Here is a 21238-nt window from a genome sequence, read left to right as displayed (position 1 = left end):
TGTTGTGTACTACACTGTTTGTCATGTTCAATGTTATTTGTTCAGATGACGATTATGTTTAAAAGGGGTTTTAAAAAAACATTTTCACTGTTACTGATAAAATATATTGCTATTTACTTTAAAACAAATTATTAAACAAGTTTATTTGATCAATAAATTATGTTATGGGCTTATTTGGAACACACATGGGCTTAAATGGTACTATGGTACCAATTAAGCCCACGCCAGACTTTTGACGTTTTCCCTAAAATTTCTTAATTTTGTATTTTGAAATGTACATTAACTAATTAATAAATATTCAAATGAGAGGTAAACCTTGCCCTTTAACAAATTATGTCACTTACAAATTATGTCAATATCTAGAAAAAATTGCAAAACTTAGATATTGGTGGGCTTAATGGGTACACTTACCCTACACAATTTTGAGTTAAATAATGGCCAGTAAACAATGCAGACATTCAGGTCATTTCAAATGGTTCTCTTATTTTTTTGTTGGTGTGGCATTATCAGCTGGTTAGTTTACTTAATGTTAAAAAAGAAATGGATTTCGTTTTAATACACAAACAGTTGAAGACAGATTACAGAGCAACTAGCTGGGAGGGGAATCTCATGTGTAGCATTGAAATTGGAATATTGATCATGAGTGACACCACCGCTCTAGCTTAAAAAGGGGGTCACATGTCACTCTCCCTCGTTTGTCTCACATGTAGATAAAAGTTACCTCGCTTCTTTCATGTCTAGCCACTCTGGACCTAGACAGCAATCACTGACTGTCATGTTTGGGCTCAGGCCATATTTGTGAGGAGCTTTTTTAACCCATAACTCCCTCCCAGTTTTACGTGATAGTGGTGGATCGGCGGTTACATCACCAGGTCACCGGCAACAGTGTTGTGGGTCCGATACCCAGTTAGGCAGGCTGCCACGGTTGGACACCTGAGCAAAGCCCTTAACCCTCATTGCTTAATACCAGCCACCACTGGTTATAGTGATGTTCTCTCTACTGCAGCATCGCTACTTCATCGACCGTCCACAAGGACCTTCTTGGCTCTTGTTGTAGAAAGTGAACATTTTGTTCCATTTGGAAGGTCGAACACCCTGTCTTCTCCTATCTATATGCCTAAGGTCTTGGCACCATTACTCAGCCCTTTTAAAAATCTGTATTTCCGAAATTAATTAAATAACAGATTGATTTCTCAGAGCTGGTTAGAGTGGGTAGGATCTGTGGTTTGGTATTCAATGTGGATTATGGCTGTAGTTCTCTTGAGTTATTTATTATACCTTCTTAAAACCGGATTGCTTCTGACGGCCCTACGCTAGCTGAGCTAACAGACTGCAGATATTAATGGAGATGGCTAACGGCTAACTAGCGAGGCTAACTGTATTCCCGAACTAAATCAATCACTTTTCTTTACCAACAGATGGGTGGGTTTGTGCTGGTTAGTGTTTGTAGATCCTGTGGATTTATAAAATTTGTGGATTATGACTTAAGATTACTCTAGTCTGTGGTTGTTACCTTTACAACACCAGAACGCAGCTGTCGGTGCTAATGCTAGCTAGGATAACAGACTGCTGGTGTTAATCTCTTCACCCCTCGGACGCTGAATTTACAAAGATTAAGTTACATGTAGCTGTTCTGCTGTTCGGCGTCTCCAAAGAGAAAACTCTCCAAATAGTCGACGTTGTTTGGTAGAAAAACAGCTAAAGTTTACTCAGTCAGCCGCAGACTGAAGCTGCTGGTGGTTCAGCGTAAACGGTGAAACGGAAATCCGGGTTAGTGATGTGTCTTGTGTTAACATTACGGCAGGTTTATTGTCCAGCTCAAGCTGTGGACTGGAATATGTATCGGTCCCATCTAAATATAAAATTGGGAATTGTCCAATCACAGGATGTTTAAAAACAAATTATCTAGTACTAACACACTACCAGTAGTGACCACTAGAATGGGTGTGTCCGGGACGCAGATCCCTGCGTTTAAAAACCTAAAATAACCAATAAATAATCAGCCTCAGATCACGTGCCTGCCAAAAGTTGACGTGCCTACATACACTCTCATTAGACTGGCGCCCTGCACATGGGAAGTATGCACAATGTGAGCAATTAAATACAAATATGTATTTATTATTTTAATAAATTCTAACGTGTATATTAAACACGCAGTGTGAATAAATATATTTCTAAATATTTTGCAGTTCATAATTAATTAATTTTATTATCTGAACAATTTTAAAGGGGGCGGCGCCCCCTATAGGCCAGCCGCCGCTGGGGAGTCTGCCTTCATGAAATTTTTTGGTATTCGTCATCAGTGTTGGGAAGTAACGGATTACATGTAACGGCGTTACGTAATCAGATTACAAATTATAAGTAACTGTAATCCGTTACAGTTACTGCTTCAGTAAGTGGTAATCAGATTACAGTTACTCTGCTAAAATAAAAGGGTTACATTGCGGTACTTTCCTATTTTTGCTCTTCCAATCCAACACTGACAAAACGCAAATAACGTTGCGGTGAATACGCTCTGATATGACAGGGAACTGTCTGCCCCTCCTCCCGTCTCGCTGCACACACACACAGGGAGGAGGGGCAGACAGCGGCTCACAGCGGCTCCATGCTCACACAACGAGACGAAATTAACTGACATTTTGGTCAACGAATAAAAACGAGACGAAAATGTTTGGCAGGGATGAAATCCAATCAGAACTGATTTAGGTCTGTGAAAGGTAGGGACCAGTTAGGAAGAGATCCAATCACTGCTACTTTAGCGAAGGTGGAGTACCTGCCTCTCCTGCAGCAGCGCCGCGCGGAATTAAACTGTCGATACGGAGCTCGACTGGAAGTTAACTCGACAGTGTTCAGCAGGGAGAGAGAGAGAGAGAGAGAGGCGATATATTTCTCTTTTGACGTCGCGAAAAACAAGATAACGTGTAAACCGCGTGGAGCGACTCCATCTCCGGTAAAAACACCACTAATCTTTCAGCTTTTGCAGACCAGAGAAACACAGATCTCCATGCAGAGATCCGCGTTTTAATACTGATGTTATTTCATGAGCTGATGTGTTTAACTCAGCAGTGCACTAAAACACAGAACTGATACAGAACCCTAACTCATTAAGATCCGATCATCTGTTTAGTCTCACAGTGGGAAAGATATAGCTAGTGTTAAAGCAGCAGCAGGTCAGAAAGGAACTCAATAATATAACGAAAATAAAACAATAAAATAAGTCAATCTATGAACCCAAAAGTCTGTGTACAGTTCCTTACAGCACTTTCTCATAAGTTTCTCACTTTAACTCATGAAGTCTCTCAATACATCCTGAGAGCATCTCTACAGGACAGTGTGTGTGTGTGTGTGTGTGTGTTTTTGATCTCATTTATAGACTGTAGCTACAGTAGGTGTGCTGTTAGTGCTGGAGATAAAACTAGATCCTTTAAAAGTTTTTGCATCTACAGCTCTGTTTAAACTATAATTTAACTATTCAGATGTTTTATGACCTGATTTCTAGAGCAAAATTTTAAATGTAAAATATGTATAGTCACACACCTACAATAATAATAATATACATTAAATCATATATAAATATATTTCACTTTCAAACATTAACAATATTACTCAAGTGGTTATTAAACGTTTCATTTTGTATACATGTAGAGTTAATAATTCAAGGGAACTGATGAAAAAGCATTTACATTTACACCCTTTACATTTTAGTCAACTAAATTGACTGTAATTTTAGTCAACTATATTCTTATGACATTTAGTCGACTAAAACTAAAAACATTTCAGATGACTAAATTGTGACTAAAACTAAATGCTATTTTCGTCACAAGACTATGACTAAGACTAAATCAAAATTTGTTGTCAAAATTAACACTGGTGGCAAACCTGCAAATAGATAGCTTACAGTTGTTGTTACATTGTTTGGTTTTAAATGGTTTTATCATCAATTTATAGAAGTGTTTTATAAAATTGTTTGATGAAATGGTTTCATAAGTATTTTTATAGAGTGATTGAAAAGGCTGTTTTATTTGTTTATCTATTTGTTACATTCATTCAGGCTTTAAAAAATGACAATATTTAAAGTAATCCAAAGTAATCAGATTACGTTACTCACTTGAAGTAATGTAACTGATTACGTTACAAATTACATTTTGAGTGATGTAATCAGTAATCTGTAAGGGATTACATTTTAAAAGTAACCTTCCCAACACTGTTCGTCATCCACTACATACTGCTCTGGTGGTTAGTAGGCATGGCACAGAACACTTGTTATTTTATTGTTATTTTATTTTTTATTTGATTTCTGTGTATTTTCTAATTTGTAAAGCACTTTGAATGACCGTTGTGTATGAAAGGTGCTATATAAATAAACTTGCCTTGCCTTGCCTTGTTATGCATCGATCTGTGGTTCAGTGATGCTGGATGAGCAAAATCGTCATCCTCGTCATTTAGGCAGAGACCATAATAATGCAATGTGTAACAGTAATGTGTGCTCCCTCTTTTTTTAGAGCTAGGGGTGTGGTGTCGTGTATGACTGTTGGTATTCAGGTCTTAATGCATGCTATACATTCTCATCCACTACCTAACCACTCTGGTGGTCATCCAACATAATAATAATCACAGCATTTGATGTTCTGACATTTTGTAACAGAAATGCAATGGGTCTTTTTTGTTTCTTTCTACATGAGTGAACCAGGCTACAGTCTGCAATATTTGGTTAAACTGTGCATTTATTCTCCTTTTTGATAGGCTTAGGTGTTCGACTTATAAATGCTACTGGAACCTGTTCTGGTAGAGTGGAGGTTTATTATAATGGACAGTGGGGAACAGTGTGTGATGATGGCTGGGACATTAATGATGCTGCAGTGGTGTGCAGACAGATGGGATGTGGCAGAGCTCTCAGTGTCCACAGCAGTGCTCATTTTGGTCAGGGAACTGGCCCCATACTTCTAGATAATGTTCGTTGTTCTGGAAGTGAAAACTCCATCAGAGAGTGCCGTCATAATGGATTTGGCAGACACGACTGTAATCACGGTGAAGATGCCAGTGTCACTTGTTCAGGTAAGAAACATTTCATTTAATTAAGTAGTAATACTGTTTAATGCTTTTTTATTTGTTTATTGAAACAAATTAAATGTTTTTCTTTTATTTTCTGCTGTAAATCAGACATTAGGCTGGTGAATGGAACAGGTAACTGTAATGGCAGAGTGGAGATCTATCGCCATGGTCAGTGGGGAACAGTGTGTGGTGATAACTGGGACATGAAGCATGCAGAGGTTGTGTGCAGACAGGTGGGATGTGGCAGAGCAGTCAGCTTCACTCCTAGAGCTGATGATGTTGGTTGTTTTGGACACGAAAGTAACTTCACAAGTTGCTCTCATAGAGGTCTTGGAAAAGCCAACTGTAGTCACAGCGAAGATGCTGGTGTTATCTGCACAGGTAAGATACTGCTCTTGGTAAACAGCACTCTTTTTGGTAAATAAATATGCATACATAAATATGCATATATATTACTTTATTAACAGATGTCCTGCAGAGCCCCATCCTCACCCTGATTTCATCAAACTCTGCTGTGGTGCCTGGGGAAACTGTTATTTTCAGATGTAATTCAACCAACCCAACATCCATCTCTGTAGACTTCAGTTTATTTAAAGATGGAGTATTGGTAAAAGCTCAAAAAGATCAATCTAAAACATTGTTTTTTCTGACTGCGGATGCGCCAGTTCAAGGCCAGTACACCTGTGGCTATTCATACCAGAAAGGCACATCCATCATGTCATCATCCAAGAGCAACCTTATCAGCATCACTGTGGGTAAGAGCACAGAACAGTAAGGAGACAAAGATTTGCATGCTTATGTGCATCTCTGATCACTAGATTAATCTGTAGTTAGTGTTAATCAGGGGATATTCTATGAAGTGAGCTTGTAAACGCTTGGCTTATTTGAGTTATCCTCACTTTAGTTAGCCAGCTCACTCCACGCTCATTGTTTTTTTTGTTTTTTTTTGTATTATTATTATTATTATTATTATTATTATTATTATGTATTTGTATTACCCTTGGCCGCTAAGGTGTTGGCACAGAGTGCGCTGGCCAATAGTACCTTCGCTGGCTGAGGTGTTGGCACAAAGAGCGCTGGCTCTTCTTTGTTAGCTTTGTTATTCTTTGTTAGCTAGTTTTGTGGTGGTCAGTCAAACCTGGCTAGCCCATAATTGCTGATTAAAAAGGCATTATTTTACCTCATATAATTCTTCTGCCACAACAGGTCTTACTTGTTAAAGCCGAATCCAAACATTACAATGAACGTTTTTTTTTTTTTTTCATTTACAATGAATTCAAACAGAGATAATATAATGACTATTACATGTCTTTATTATTAGTAGTATTCTTATTTTAAACCTTTGCTCTGGCCCAGCATTAATTGGGTGTGATACTATGGAGAGTGGAATTAGTGCCAGATTGAAAAGCAAACACTACCATGGAAAAATGTAAATGCAATCCACAAAATACATTCTCTAAGTGTAATACTCAGAGTATTGCTTTTAAACACTGATGGAAAAAAACGTGCCACACTGAGAAGTCAAAGCTCCAGTACATTGATTTAATGTCTCCCAATCTCTTAGCAGGAAAACAGTGTGTGTATCTGAATTTAAAATAAGAAACACTGAAAAAAAAAAACAGTGAAAAGCTTGAAAAAGGTAGTGTGAAAATTAGGGATGCAACAGTACAGTGTGGCCACGGTTCGTTTTGTATCGCGGTTCTTGGACCACGTTATCGGTTCGGTTTCGATATATCAATATTAGAGCTTAGATTCTCTGCGCGAACCCGATCCCGACCCAATGTTTGCCCCCACATTCCTCGGGTCGAGCTCCAGGGAATAGTCATGTGACATAGGCATCTGTTTTTTAATGCTATTTTTATTTTATATAAAGCTCTGATTCAAGATTCAAAGAGTTTATGGTCATGTGCACAATAAGAAACAAGTTTCCTCGTACAATGAAATTCTTTTTTTGCCCCTCGCCAAGTATGCTGCATAAAGATAAAAATAGAAAATATACAATAAAGAAAGAAATAAACTAAATATAAATATTAAATTGGTGTTAAATTTACATCCAGGATGGAAATGTATACATGAAAACAGTAATGTGTTATGGATATTATTTACAAGTAAGTATATGTTATCTACAGCAGTGGAATATGAAAAAAGTGCAAAAAGTTCAGTAGTGCAATTATAAAATTTTGCAGTAAAGTGAGCATGTGCCTCTGAGAAATGTCCTTGACATGTAAACATGTAGAGAGTAAGGTGAATGGTTATTTCTGAGGTAGGTTCAGGAGTCTGGTAGCAGTGGGGAAGAAGGAGTTCTTTAGCCTGGTGGTTTTGCATTTCACTCTTCTGATTGAACAGTTCATGCTCTGGCATGATAAATCACAATATAACCAAGTAACCAAGTATTATCATTAACAAAAACGAACAAAATAACGAAAACTGAAAGTAAAAAAAACACATTTTCATTAACTGAAACGAAGAAAAATGGAAATTAAAAGAAAAAATGTAACTAACTGGAAATGTATTGAGAGTTTACAAAACTAACTAAAACAAACTGAAATTACTGATAGAATACCCTTCATTTTTGTGTTTGGTAATTTATTTATAAGCGCTGTTTCCACTCCAGCAGTTTTACAGCGGGCGGTGTTGTGCCGTGAAGCGGAGTCAGATTCTGCGGGGAGTCGGATTCGCACTCACTCATAGTTGATAATGTTGGTGAAAATTGGGGAAACCTGTAAAGTTTATTGAGTTTTTGAGTTTGTTTATGTGTTTCTCAGATTGATCTCTCTGATTTGATGTGTAAAAACTAATAAAACCAAGCAAACTGACTCTAAAAACCAATTAAAACTAACTGAATTGGACGAGAATAGGTGAAAACAATATCAAATTAAACTATAATGAATCATTCAAAACTATTATAACCTTAAGTAACAAATCAAACTGTTTAAAAAAAATCACCAGTTAGAATGTTATAATCACGCAGCTCTGGGCGTGGGCAAGCTTCTCCACTTTTGCGTTTGACACATTTTTATTAAATAATAGGTTTATGCTTCTTCAGTGTTGCAGTGTTAATTAACATCATTCTGAACAAATTTCGCTCATTCAAACGGCCCAAAAACAGCCAGTTTATGGTGGTGCTCTGCGCTCAGCAGCCCCTTCCCCTGGCCATTTAGGACCAGAGCATTCATTCACTCTGTTAGTGCGCGCACTGAAATACCACCTGGGTGTATCAAACCGAACAGGCCGAACCGAATGGTTTGATAAAATACAGAGAAACGTTGCATCCCTAGTGAAAATGTAGTAAGTATGACAACCAAGCCTGTGCTAAAATCTACTCAAAGGCACACAGTCGACTGTTGCTGTGCCGGCTTTAATTTATAGAATTATAATGTTTCTTTCCAAATATATCCTGTTGCAAAAAGACAATTGTTTCTGGTTTAAATTACTGCAATGAGTGCTCACATCTGATTGGTTTCTCAGCCTTTTAGTAGTGGGTTCTGATTGGACAGTGATTACATTTCATTTTGGCCGGGCTGCTCCTAGACGAAATGCAATCCTGTGCATTGTGGTTTGCTTCTGAACATTTGCAGCGCCACACAGTGGAATACAATGTCATTGAGCTGATTGCATGTTAAGGAGCTTTGTGTGCAATTCTGACACAAATTCAGGGTTTCTTATTTTAAATACAAACCCACACACAGTTTACTGTTAAGAGATTGGGTGACTTTAAATCAGTGGCACAGTCCCTAAGATCTGCCGATCGGCTTCGTCTAGTAGTCCCAAAGTCGAGGCTGAAACAGAGGGGTGACCAAGCGTTTGCTGTGGATACCCCAAAACTGTGGAACGAGTTACCACTGCAGATTCGTTTGGCACCCACTCTTATCACGTTTAAAATCTCTAATCTCTTGTGAATTTCTAAGTAAGTCACAATCAGTTCGAATATTGTTTTTTAGCAGAAGTGTGTCATTTTGAGGATTTCAGACAAAAAAGATCTACAACTCTATGGAAACAAGTTAAAGTCTTCTTGAAATTTCATTTGTTCCATTAATTCTCCTATTTGATAGGCATGAATGTGAGACTTGTCGGTGGCACTGGAACTTGTTCTGGTAGAGTGGAGGTTTATTATAGAGGCCGGTGGGGAACAGTGTGTGATGATGACTGGGACATAAACGATGCAGACGTGGTGTGCAGACAGGTGGGATGTGCCAGAGCTGTTAGCATCCACAGCAGTGCTCATTTTGGTCAGGGGACTGGCCCCATACTTCTGGATAATGTTCATTGTGTTGGAAGTGAAAGATCTATCACAGAGTGCCGTCATAATGGATTTGGCAGAACTAACTGTCATCACGGTGAAGATGCTGGCGTTACTTGCTCATGTAAGTCAAATTAGATTTTTAGTTTATAATGCTGTTTAAAGTGCACTTTTCATTTATTACACCAAATAAAATGTTTCTCTTTCCCCATTTCTGCTGCAAATCAGACATCAGGCTGGTAAATGGAACGGGTGACTGTAATGGCAGAGTGGAGATCTATCATGATGGTCAGTGGGGAACAGTGTGTGGTGATAACTGGGACATGAAGGATGCAGAGGTAGTGTGCAGACAGGTGGGATGTGGCAGAGCTCTCAGCATCACTCATAGTGCTCACTTTGGTGAGGGAAATGGACCAGTATTACTGGATGATGTTGGCTGTTCTGGAGACAAAAGCAACTCCACAAGTTGCTCTCATGGAAGTCTTCGAACTACCAACTGTAGTCACAGAGAAGATGCTAGAATTGTCTGCTCAGGTAAGATACTGTTATTGGTAAACGACACTCTTTTTAAATAAACATTCATTTCCTGACTTTCCTTACTTCTTTAACAGATGTCCTGGAGAGCCCCATACTCACCCTGATCTCATTCCGTACCACTGTGTTGCCTGGGGGAATTGTTGTTTTCAGATGCACTGCACCCAACTCAACATCCATCTCTGTAGACTTCCGTTTATTTAAAGATGGAGTCTCGATACGAACCCAAGAAGCTAAATCTGCAACAACATTTGTTCTGGCTGTGGAAACCTCATATCAGGGTCAGTACAGCTGTGGCTATTCATTCCAGGGAGGCACCTCCATCAGGTCATCATCCAAGAGCAACTTCATCAGCTTGACTGTGGGTAAGAGCACAGAACAGTGATGAGAAAAAAATGTCCATGCTATTATGTGCATCTCTGATCACCAGTTTGAGTAATCTGTAGATAGTGTTACTCAGGGGCTATTCTACAAAGTGAAAATAGGGGCTTAGCCTTTCTTAAGTTAGCCATACAGTTTAGTCCAGGCTCATTATGTTGCAGTACTGAGATATAGCTGACGAATAGTTACTTACTCTCAGAGTGGGTCAGATAAATACACATGACTAGGCATTATTCAATTTTTATCAAATGCAATAGTAACTTATAATAATGGTAAACAATTTAACTATGTAACATTCCTAAACCTTGATGTTTATTTAACCATTTCACAAATTATTTAAAAAAGTACATTTAATACACTTTGTATATCTGTCACGTCCTGGTCCTGTCCCTTGTTCGCCTCCATGTTCTTCCCATCCTTTGTTTGTAATCAAAGCCATGTGCTCAGAGCACCTGGCTCTCCCCTAGTCCATGCCCATGTCTTTAGTGCTCCCACCTCTTTCAATATGTAGCTCCGCCCCCTCATCAGTAATCCCAGGTGTTTGCCATTTCCATTGTGTGTATTTAAGCCCCTGTGTTTGAGCGTGTGGTTGTCTGGTCTTGTGTGTGTTCTTCCCTTGTGTGTTATATAGTCCCCCTCTGTCACTTTGTCCTTGTCGGTCTTTGCACCAACTCCTGTCGTTTATCTTTCCATGTCTCTCTTGTTTATTCCCACGCTCCTTTATTCCCTGCTTTGAGTTTATCTTTGTTTATATTTTTGGTTGTTCCTGCCCTGTTTATTTTCTGTCTAATCTAGTTCCTTGTTGTTTCTAGTTTATTTCCTTGTATGTGTATATATATATATATATATATATATATATATATATATATATATATATATATATATCTGCCCTGTTTAGTTTATAGTCTTGTTTCAGTTACTCGTTTGTTTCCTTGTATAGCCTCCCTGTTTGTTTTATGTTATCGTTACACCCGCGTTTGTTTTGGTTTATTTCTTTATTCCTTGTTTCTTTGTTTCTTTGCTTACTGGTTTATTTGTTTATTTGTTATTTATTTAAAACATTTTATTACCTGCGTTTACGTCCGCCTCCACAACTCCCTGCCTGGCTTTCCTGAGACTTACTAATTTATTTTTGGGGTTTAAAAATAAGCTGTTTGAAATGAAATATTGTATCCCTAGATATTAGTAGTTTATACCATAGACTGTATATAGCTGGACAGAGCATCGTCTCTTAAAAGTGAAGCCACCACAGGTCGGGCGCCCCCTGCTGTTCGGCTGCAGAAAGCTGTGTAACTCCACCCATCCCCATAGGTTTCAATGGCAAAACAGACAACTTTCAATCACGTTTTTTTCTAATATACTGTAATTCTACCTCCATTATTTAAATGCAACAGCTAGTGTTACCTCTGCTTATATTGTCAAATTGTTATATCCCCACAGAATTCGGTTTTTAAAACTTTATTCGGCTCTATTCAAAAAAGGTGTGGTTATGGTAAAGGGCTGCTTATGGGCGGGACCAATAACAGGCTGTTAGCTCCGCTCCGCCCCGCTCTGCAGTCTGTGACCCCGAGGCAGCCCTCAGGGGCGGGGTTATTTAAATGAGTAGGCGGTCTCTCCACAGCCTTTCTCCCTCCTCTGGTCTCTACTGCGCAGACTCTGGTCTCTGAATCGCCAAAATGGCGGAAGATTTTGGCTTCATTTTCATTGAATGAATGGGAACGGCGACACGGCGTCCATCTTTATATACAGTCTATGGTTTATACAGTATACTGATAATAAAACATTCACAGCTTCTATAGTGGTGGCCTATTAATGAACAGTAACATTAGTGTTAAGTGTTTTTGTAATACAGTATACAGGAATAGCATTCTCTGTTTTTACAGATTTCTGTATATCTTTTGCTGTTTTACTTGTGCTCTTTATCGCCTTGTGTAGGATCACTCTTTGTACTCTTGGAATGAGGTTCTCTCCTAGAGAGTATCCCGTTTTATTTGTAGACAGTTTGTCTAACTATGGAGTGGTGAACATCCTGATCTTTAGCAATGTCTTGTAGCTTTTTTACTTTCTTGCGTCTCTGTAACCAAATCTATATTACATGAAAGGTATCTGGACTGCTGGGGCATTAGTAGAAAAAAAGGAAAAAAGTGAAGAGCATAAAGTGAATTTCCAGGTGACACAGGGTTTCTTTTGAGGAGTGATTGGCCAGATCATAGGTTTGATCCGCAGTAAGATGACAGCAGAGCAGAGTTCCAACTCGCACTACCGGCCTCCGGGTTTGCTTGAAATGAAGGCATTGGAGAGCTTGTCAATGTGTCATAGTAATTCACAATCAGTTTGAAGAACTTTTAAGCAAAAATGTATCATTTTTGAAATTTTAGACAAAAAAGATCTTCAACACTATGCCAACAAGTTAAAGTCTACTAGTAATTTCATTTGTTTCATTTATTCTCCTTTTTGGCAGACATAAATGTAAGACTTGTCGGTGGCACTGGAAGCTGCTCTGGTACAGTGGAGGTTTATTATAGAGGTCAGTGGGGAACAGTGTGTGATGATGACGACTGGGACATAAATGATGGAGATGTGTTGTGCAGACAGATGGGATGTGGCAGAGCTCTCAGTGTCCACGGCAGTGCTCATTTTGGTCAAGGGTTTGGCCCAACACTTCTGGACAATGTTCACTGTTCTGGAAGTGAAAGATCCATTACAGAGTGCCGTCAGAATAGACGTGGCAGAAATTATTGTAATCATGGTGGAGATGCTGGTGTTACTTGCTCAGGTGAGGAAAATAATATTTTCAGGTTTTAATGCTGTTTAATGTCTACTACTTGTTTATTGAAACAAATTTTATCCTCCTTTTTCTGCTGTAAATCAGACAATATCAGGCTGGGAAATGGAACAGGTGCCTGTAATGGTAGAGTGGAGATCTATCACCATGGTCAGTGGGGAACAGTGTGTGGTAATAACTGGGACATGAAGGATGCAGAGGTAGTGTGCAGACAGGTGGGATGTGGCAGAGCTCTCAGCATCACTCATAGTGCTCACTTTGGTGAGGGAAATGGACCAGTATTACTGGATGATGTTGGCTGTTCTGGACAAGAAAACAACCTCACAAGTTGCTCTCATGGAGGTTTTGGAATTACCAACTGTAGTCACAGTGAAGATGCTGGTGTTATCTGCTCAGGTAAGATACTGTTCCTGGAAAACAACACTTTTTGGAAGCTTAACTTTAACTACAATGTTAACTAAAATGATTCCTTTAACAGATGATGTCCTGCAGAGCCCCGTACTCACCCTGATCTCATCAGACTCTACTGTGGTGTCTGGGGAACCTGTTAGTTTCAGATGCGCAATACGTAACCCAACATCCATGTCTGTAGATATGCATTTATTTAAAGATGGAATATCGATAAAAAGCCAAGAAGCTAAATCTACAACAACATTTACTCTGACTGTGGATACCTTAGACCAGGGTCAGTACCGCTGTGGCTATTCATATCAGAAAAACAACTCCATCATGTCATCATCCAGGAGCAACTCCATAGGCATCACTGTGGGTAAGAGCACCGCGGGTCTTAAAATAAACACACTTTCTAAATGTCTCTAAAATTTGCTTTAACTTTTTATTGCAGTCAGTATGAGCCTAAGATAATTCATTCTTTGTCTGGTCATCTATATTAAATTTGCTGATATGCAGTCCTCCCCCAAAAGTATTGGAACAGTAAGACCAATCCTGTTATTTCTGCTGTGAACTGAAATCATTTGGGTTTGACATTAAAATATGTATGTGACCCCCTGAAATCATTAAACTTCTGCAGTTTCAGTAGCTCCTCCATTTCCACTAGCTGTTCCGTTTACATGGATCTCCGTGGAAACGTGTGCCCAAAGTGTAAATATTGTGCGTAGCAGTAAACAAATAGCTATTGTATTAAACGCGAGGTGACGAAACTCATAGATTTGCGTCCGGACAAAACTAAAATTTCCAGAGGACCACGGAGTTCAGTGAAAAACAGTATTATTTTTTTTTTATTTCTGAGAAAAACACGTACATAGTTGTTCCGGACGGGAATAAAATCACAAAGTACCCCCCATAAAAGAGAATATTACCCTGGGACTCCCTAAAAAACGAATACCATCCAGATATGGCTTTTGTCTTATCAGTTTATAATCAATCCATAGACTTGTCTCCGTATTTCTTGGCAAATTCCAGCTTGGTGTTGCAATTCTTCTTGCTGGTTAGTGTTTTTCATTTTTTTGTGAAGCCTCTTTGTACTTTTTGTTCATGATGTTTTTTGTGAGCAGTAGATTTGTGATACCTTGACTCCTGCCCTCTGGAGGTTTTTGCTGATGTCACTAACAGTTGTTTTAGGGTCTTTCTTTACAGCACTCCCAATGTCCCTGTCATCAACTGCTTTGGTTTTACTTGATCTACCTGTTCGACATCTGGTGCTTAGTACACCAGTGATGACTTTCTTTCTCAGGACATTCCATACGGTCATACTGGCTATTATTTGTGCTCTAATGGTTCTAATTGATTTTACATCTTCTCTCAGCTTCACAGTTGCTTGTTTTTCACCCATAGACTGACTCACAGCTCTCTGGTTTTCATGTTGGCTAGTCTTCTAACTATAAATGCACAGTCTGCACAGATAAAACCAAAATCTGAAACTGTGCGTAGAGATTTAGCGTTGTTTTTTATTTGAATTATGTATCAGGACATACCTGGGCCACACAACACATCGAACTATCACATGTTCCAAAACATTTGCCCTTTTATTTCCACATACCTGGAAATAAAAGCTGAATATTGATTTTTTTTTTTGTTTTGTCCCATATTTATATTTTAATTTCAACCTCAAATGTTTGGAGATTAGCCTCACTGTTCCAGTATTGTGGCAAGGGTGGTCAATCAATTAGAGAAAAAAAATGGAAATGTGATTTCAAACAGGTAATTATAATAATTATTTGGTACAAAACCTGTATACAAGACAGGCTTTGATGAGCAAAAATGGTGACGTGACGGATGCATGTGAAAAAAAAAAGTATATCAAAGTAATTTTGGAAGGAATTTGCATATTTCTCCCTATAGAACCCATAATACTATTAAACCCTTCAAGGAATCTGGAGGAATTTTAGTGTGAAAAGCGTAAGAGCACAAACCTAAGCTGAACTCTTGCCATCTCTGATCCCTCAGACAGTACTGCATAAAGAGTCATCATTCAACAACATGATGGGGGTTGAATCATTACATTACATTACATTAGGCAGACACTTTTGTCTAAAGTGACTTACAATAGTCAAGTACAAAAGTAATAGAAGTTTAAAGGTAAAACATCTTTAGATAGGGCCTAAAGGAGGTCAAAGAAAGATAATGGGACAGAGGAGTGAAGGAGGGGAAGAGGACATTGAGGTTAGAAGTAGTTAGTGTGTTAGAGGTGTTAGGAGAGTAAGTGCTCTTTGAAGAGCTCTGTCTTCAGGAGTTTATTAAAGATAGTGAGGGATGCTCCTGTTTTGGTAGTGGAAGGTAGTTTGTTCCACCACTGTGGAACTCTGTATGAGAACAGTCTGGATTGCTTTGTGTGAATGTTTGGCAAAGTGAGGCGACGTTCATTGTAGGAGCGCAGCGGCCGGAAGGTAGCGTAAGCTTTCAGGAGTGAGTGCAGGTAGGAAGGAGCTGTTCTGTCATCACCTTGTAGGCGATTGTAAGAGTTTTGAATTTGATGCGAGCATCAACTAGTAGCCAATGGAGCTCAATGAGCAGCGGGGTGACATGTACCCGTTTTGGCTGGTTGAAGACCAGACGTGCTGCTGCGTTCTGGATCATTTGGAGTGGATTTACTACACAGGCCGGGAGGCCAGTTAGTATGGTATTGCAGTAGTCGAGGCGTGAGATGACGACTGCTTGTACCAGGAGTTGGGTGGCCTGTTGCGTCAGAAACGGTCTAATTTTTCTGATGTTATAAAGCGCAAAGCGGCAGGATCGAGCAACTGAGGCCACATGGTGCGTGAAGGAGAGCTGGTTATCAACCATAACACCCAGGTTCCTAGCAACCTTTGTTGGTGAGAGAGAGAGAGAGAGTTGATGCTTATAGAGAAGTTGTGTTGAAAAGATGGTTTCGCTGGTATAACCAGAAGTTCAGTCTTTGAGAGATTTAATTGAAGGTGATGCTCCTTCATCCATGATGGTATGTCTGACAGACACTGCGATATCCGTGCAGAGATTGAGTGATCTTCAGGTGAGAATGACAGGTATAGCTGGGTGTCATCAGCAAAGCAATGGTAGGAAAATCCATCTGAGCGGATAACCTGACCAAGAGATGTGCGGTGTATATTGAGACGAGCGCCCAGTGAGGTATGATCTGAACCATGACAGCACTTGGTTCAGATAGAGTGGAGTGTTCTTTTTTAAAACCAGATTGGCTCTGATCACTGGATCACTGATGGAACCACTTGGGAAACTGTTTAGTGAATAGCAATTAATTTCATATGCGTACACCAATTTCATCTTTCAGAAAACAAAATGTTACTGTTGGGAAGCTAACAAGGGGTTTGACTGTATATCAAACTAACAGATTGCGCCGTTCAGTTTCCCATCGAACACAATCAAGGAGTGCCGGCCAGAGCACTACTTAAGGCCTGAAGATGTTGAATGGGGAGTTTTGATAGAAATGATGACGCCAGACGGATTGACTAAACTTGGTTTCTTATATTAAACTTCAAGTGGTTACATAGGTACAGGTTTGTCACTGTTTGCAAGATCCTAAACATAACAGAAATAAAATACAATAAATCAGTTGCTGTCTGTGGCGTTACTATAGTATTCACACCACACTAAGCTCCATACTAATCATAAATACCAATAATACACGTATCTGAGGTAGATAAACTAGATTTACATCAGTTACATTAGCAGCATGTGATCTAGGCAGGTTCGACACAATCTACCAAATAACTACAGGATTAAACGAAAATACACCAAAATAAGCCTCAATACTGACTTAACCTGATGCAAATTACAATATTTGGTTACTTACATTGTTCATTTATGCACACAAACACCAGAATTAATTTGGATGAAAAAGTAAACTTTCTGAAGTCAGGTAACACTGAATCAGGGCTTCTGAGTTAAAAAAGATGGAGACATATGTGATGTAATATCCTAGAACTAACATGTCAAAATAAGAGTCATAAGGCTGAACTGAGGAAGTGCAGTAAATAAACAGGGAAAACTACTTGTTAGAATAAAAGTCCATAGCCTTTTCTACAGTTACAATGGAAAAGTCAGTGGTAAAATTGTGCATGCATTCTTCTTTTTGATAGCTGGTTTAAACGTGAGACTCGTCAATGGAACTGGAAGCTGCTCTGGTAGAGTGGAGATTTATTATAAAGGCCAGTGGGGAACAGTGTGTGACGATGACTGGGGCATAAACGATGCAGACGTGGTGTGCAGACAGATGGGATGTGGCACAGCACTCCTTGCCCACAGCAGTGCTCATTTTGGTCAAGGAACTGGCCCGATAGTTCTGGATAATGTTTTATGTTCTGGAAGTGAAAGCTCAATCAGAGAGTGCCATCACAATGGATTTGGCAGGAATGATTGTGGTCATGGTGAAGATGCTGGTGTCACCTGCTCAGGTGAGGAAAATAATATTTTCAGGTTTTAATGCTGTTTAATGTCTACTACTTGTTTATTGAAACAAATTTTATCCTCCTTTTTCTGCTGTACATCAGACATCATCAGGTTGATAAATGGAACAGGTGCCTGTAATGGCAGAGTGGAGATCTATCACCATGGTCAGTGGGGAACAGTGTGTGGTGATAACTGGGACATGAAGGATGCAGAGGTAGTGTGCAGACAGGTGGGATGTGGCAGAGCAGTCAGCATCACTCATAGTGCTCACTTTGGTGAGGGAAATGGACCAGTATTACTGGATGATGTTGGCTGTTCTGGACAAGAAAACAACCTCTTAAGTTGCTCTCAAAGAGGTCTTGGAATTACCAACTGTAGTCACAGTGAAGATTCTGGTGTTATCTGCTCAGGTAAGATACTGTTTCTGGTAAGTAATTCTGGTTTTATAAATGAACAATAATTTACTGAAATTATTTCTTTAACAGATGTCCTGCAGAGCCCCACACTCATCCTGATCTCACCAAACTCCACTGTGTTCCCTCATGAAACTGTTAATTTTAGATGCACGTTACGTAACCCAACATCCATGTCTGTAGATATGCATTTATTTAAAGATGGAGTATCGATAAAAACACAAGGAGCTGAATCTACAGCAACATTTACTCTCACTGTGGATACTTTAGACCAGGGTCAGTACCGCTGTGGCTATTCATACCAGAAAAACAACTCCATCATGTCATCATCCTGGAGCAACTCCATTGGCATCACAGTGGGTAAGAGCACCACAGGCTTTATAATAAACACACTTTCGAATTAAGACCAAATCAGAAAAAAAAGTTTTGGCTATATGGAAAATGCAAATAATAAACAATATTTATTACATTTACTTTAACTTTTATACAATTGCAGTCAGTATAAACCTAAGATAATTCATTGTTTTGCCTGGTCAACTTTATTGAATTTGTAGATATACAGTAAGGTAAATAAGTATTTGAACACCCTGCGACTTTGCAAATTCTCCCACTTAGAATTTATGGAGGGGTCTTAATTTTTTTTTATCTTAGATACATGTCCACATGACAATCTAAAAAGAAATTTGGAATGATTTTGTACAAATTCAAATAATAAAAAAAGGTATTTGAACATCTGTGAAAATCAATGTTAATATTTGGTACAGTAGCCTTTGTTTGCAATTACAGTGGTCAAATGTTTCCTGTAGTTTTTCACCAGGTTTGCACACACTGCAGCAGGTATTTTGGCCCATTCCTCCACTCCAGATCAGCCAGGTTTCTTGGCTGTCGCTGAGAAACACAGAGTTTGAGGCTGGCTAGGCCACTCCAGAACATATACTTTTTACAGAGTCCCTCCTTGGTTACCCAGGCTGTGTGCTTTGGGTCATTGTCATGTTGGAAGACCCAGTCATGACCCATCTTTTATGCTCTAACTGAGGGAAGGAGGTTGTTCTCCAAAATCTCACAAAACATGGCCCCGGTTATCCTCTCCTTAGTGCAGTCATCCTGTCTTATGTGCAGAAAACACTCCCAAAGCATGATGCTTCCACCCCCATGCTTCACAGCAGGGATGGTGTTTTTGGGATGGTACTCATCATTCTTCGTCCTCCAAACACGGCGAGTGGAATTAAGACCAAAAAGTTCTATTTTGGTCTCATCTGACCAAAGAACTTTCTCCCATGACTCCTCTGGATCATCCCCATGGTCACGGGTAAATTTAAGACGAGCCTGGATGTGTGCTGATTTAAGCAGGGGAACCTTCCAGGACATGCATGACTTTAAACTATGACGTCTTAGTGTATTGCATACAGTAACCTTGGAAACAGTGGTGCCAGCTCTCTTCAGGTCATTGACCAGCTCCTCCCATGTAGTTCTGGCCTGATTTCTCACCTTTCTTAGGATCACTGGTTCTTCCATTTTCTAAAAATTGCTCCAACTGTTGATCTTTTTTCACCAAGCTGCTTGGCAAGTGCCCCGTAGCTCTTTCCAGCTTTGTGGAGGTCTACAATTGTGTCTCTGGTGTCTTTGGACAGCTCTTTGGTCTTAGTCATGTTAGTAGTTGGAGTCTGGAGACACTAATTGTGTGGGGTGGACAGGTGTCTTTATGCAGCTAACGACTTCAAACAGGGGCTTCTAATTTAGAATAGTAAGTGGAGTAGAGGTGGACTTTTTAGAGGTGGACAAAACAGGTCTTTGAGGGCCAGAATGTTTGCTGATTGGCAGGTGTTCCCATACCTTTACACAATTAAATTATAAAAAAAAACATACATTGTGATTTCTGGATTATGTTTCTCACAGTGGACATGCACGTAAGATGAAAATTTCAGACCCCTCCATGATTTCTAAGTGAGAGAACTTCAAAAGTTGCAGGGTGTTCAAATACTTATTTTCCTCACTGTATATCCATTGCTGTATTTCAGGCCAGCAACACATTCTAAAAAACTGAGACAGGGGCGATTTAAGGCAAGCAATTAGAGAAAAAAACAAATTATGAGAAAATTACTGAAATTTTTTTTTTAAACATGTTGCTCAAAGAAAGTTTGGAAGGGATGAGCATATTTCTCCCAATAGAGTCTATAATATCATTACACCATTCAAGGAATCCGAAGGTACAGTCATATGAAAAAGTTTGGGCACCCCTATTAATCTTAATTGTTTTTGGTTCTAAATATTTGGGTGTTTGCAACAGCCATTCCAGTTTGATATATCTAATAACTGATGGACACAGTAATATTTCAGGATTGAAATGAGGTTTATTGTACTAACAGAAAATGTGCAATTTGCATTAAACCAAAATTTGACCGGTGCAAAAGTATGGGCACCCTTATCATTTTATTGATTTGAATACTCCTAACTACTTTTTACTGACTTACTGAAGCACAAAATTGGTTTGGTAACCTCATTGAGCTTTAAACTTCAGCCATTTCTGCGAGCACGCCACAAACAGAGTCGCCTGACTGTGCTTTTGCATACCTCAGGCGACTCTGTTTGTGGCGTGCTTGCAGAAATGGCTTCTTTCGCATCACTCTCCCATACAGCTTCTCCTTGTGCAAAGTGCGCTGTATTGTTGACCGATGCACAGTGACACCATCTGCAGCAAGATGATGCTGCAGCTCTTTGGAGGTGGTCTGTGGATTGTTCTTGACTGTTCTCACCATTCTTCTTCTCTGCCTTTCTGATATTTTTCTTGGCCTGCCACTTCTGGGCTTAACAAGAACTGTCCCTGTGGTCTTCCATTTCCTTACTATGTTCCTCACAGTGGAAACTGACAGGTTAAATCTCTGAGACAACTTTTTGTATCCTTCCCCTGAACAACTATGTTGAACAATCTTTGTTTTTAGATCATTTGAGAGTTGTTTTGATGAGCCCATGATGCCACTCTTCAGAGGAGAT

The 21238-nt window shown here is 39.3% G+C and overlaps 1 protein-coding gene across 1 annotated transcript in view; it reads left to right on the top strand.

Moving 5' to 3' along the window:
• The window catches only part of LOC111189209 (uncharacterized), a 219195-nt gene that overhangs the window by 21588 nt on the left and 176369 nt on the right, over nucleotides 1-21238 (top strand). The window contains exons 6-14 of the mRNA XM_049468276.1: nucleotides 5520-5807; nucleotides 9105-9416; nucleotides 9521-9826; nucleotides 9904-10191; nucleotides 12669-12983; nucleotides 13080-13388; nucleotides 13471-13761; nucleotides 17525-17839; nucleotides 17936-18063. Of these exons, the coding sequence (XP_049324233.1) occupies nucleotides 5520-5807; nucleotides 9105-9416; nucleotides 9521-9826; nucleotides 9904-10191; nucleotides 12669-12983; nucleotides 13080-13388; nucleotides 13471-13761; nucleotides 17525-17839; nucleotides 17936-18063 (2552 nt within the window). The remainder of the gene's footprint in view (nucleotides 1-5519; nucleotides 5808-9104; nucleotides 9417-9520; nucleotides 9827-9903; nucleotides 10192-12668; nucleotides 12984-13079; nucleotides 13389-13470; nucleotides 13762-17524; nucleotides 17840-17935; nucleotides 18064-21238) is intronic.

Source organism: Astyanax mexicanus, chromosome 19, assembly GCF_023375975.1.
Source record: "Astyanax mexicanus isolate ESR-SI-001 chromosome 19, AstMex3_surface, whole genome shotgun sequence".
Classification (NCBI taxonomy): Eukaryota; Metazoa; Chordata; class Actinopteri; order Characiformes; family Acestrorhamphidae; genus Astyanax; species Astyanax mexicanus.
Note: the sequence above shows the minus strand (reverse complement) of the source record. Positions and strands in the feature narration are given on the sequence as shown.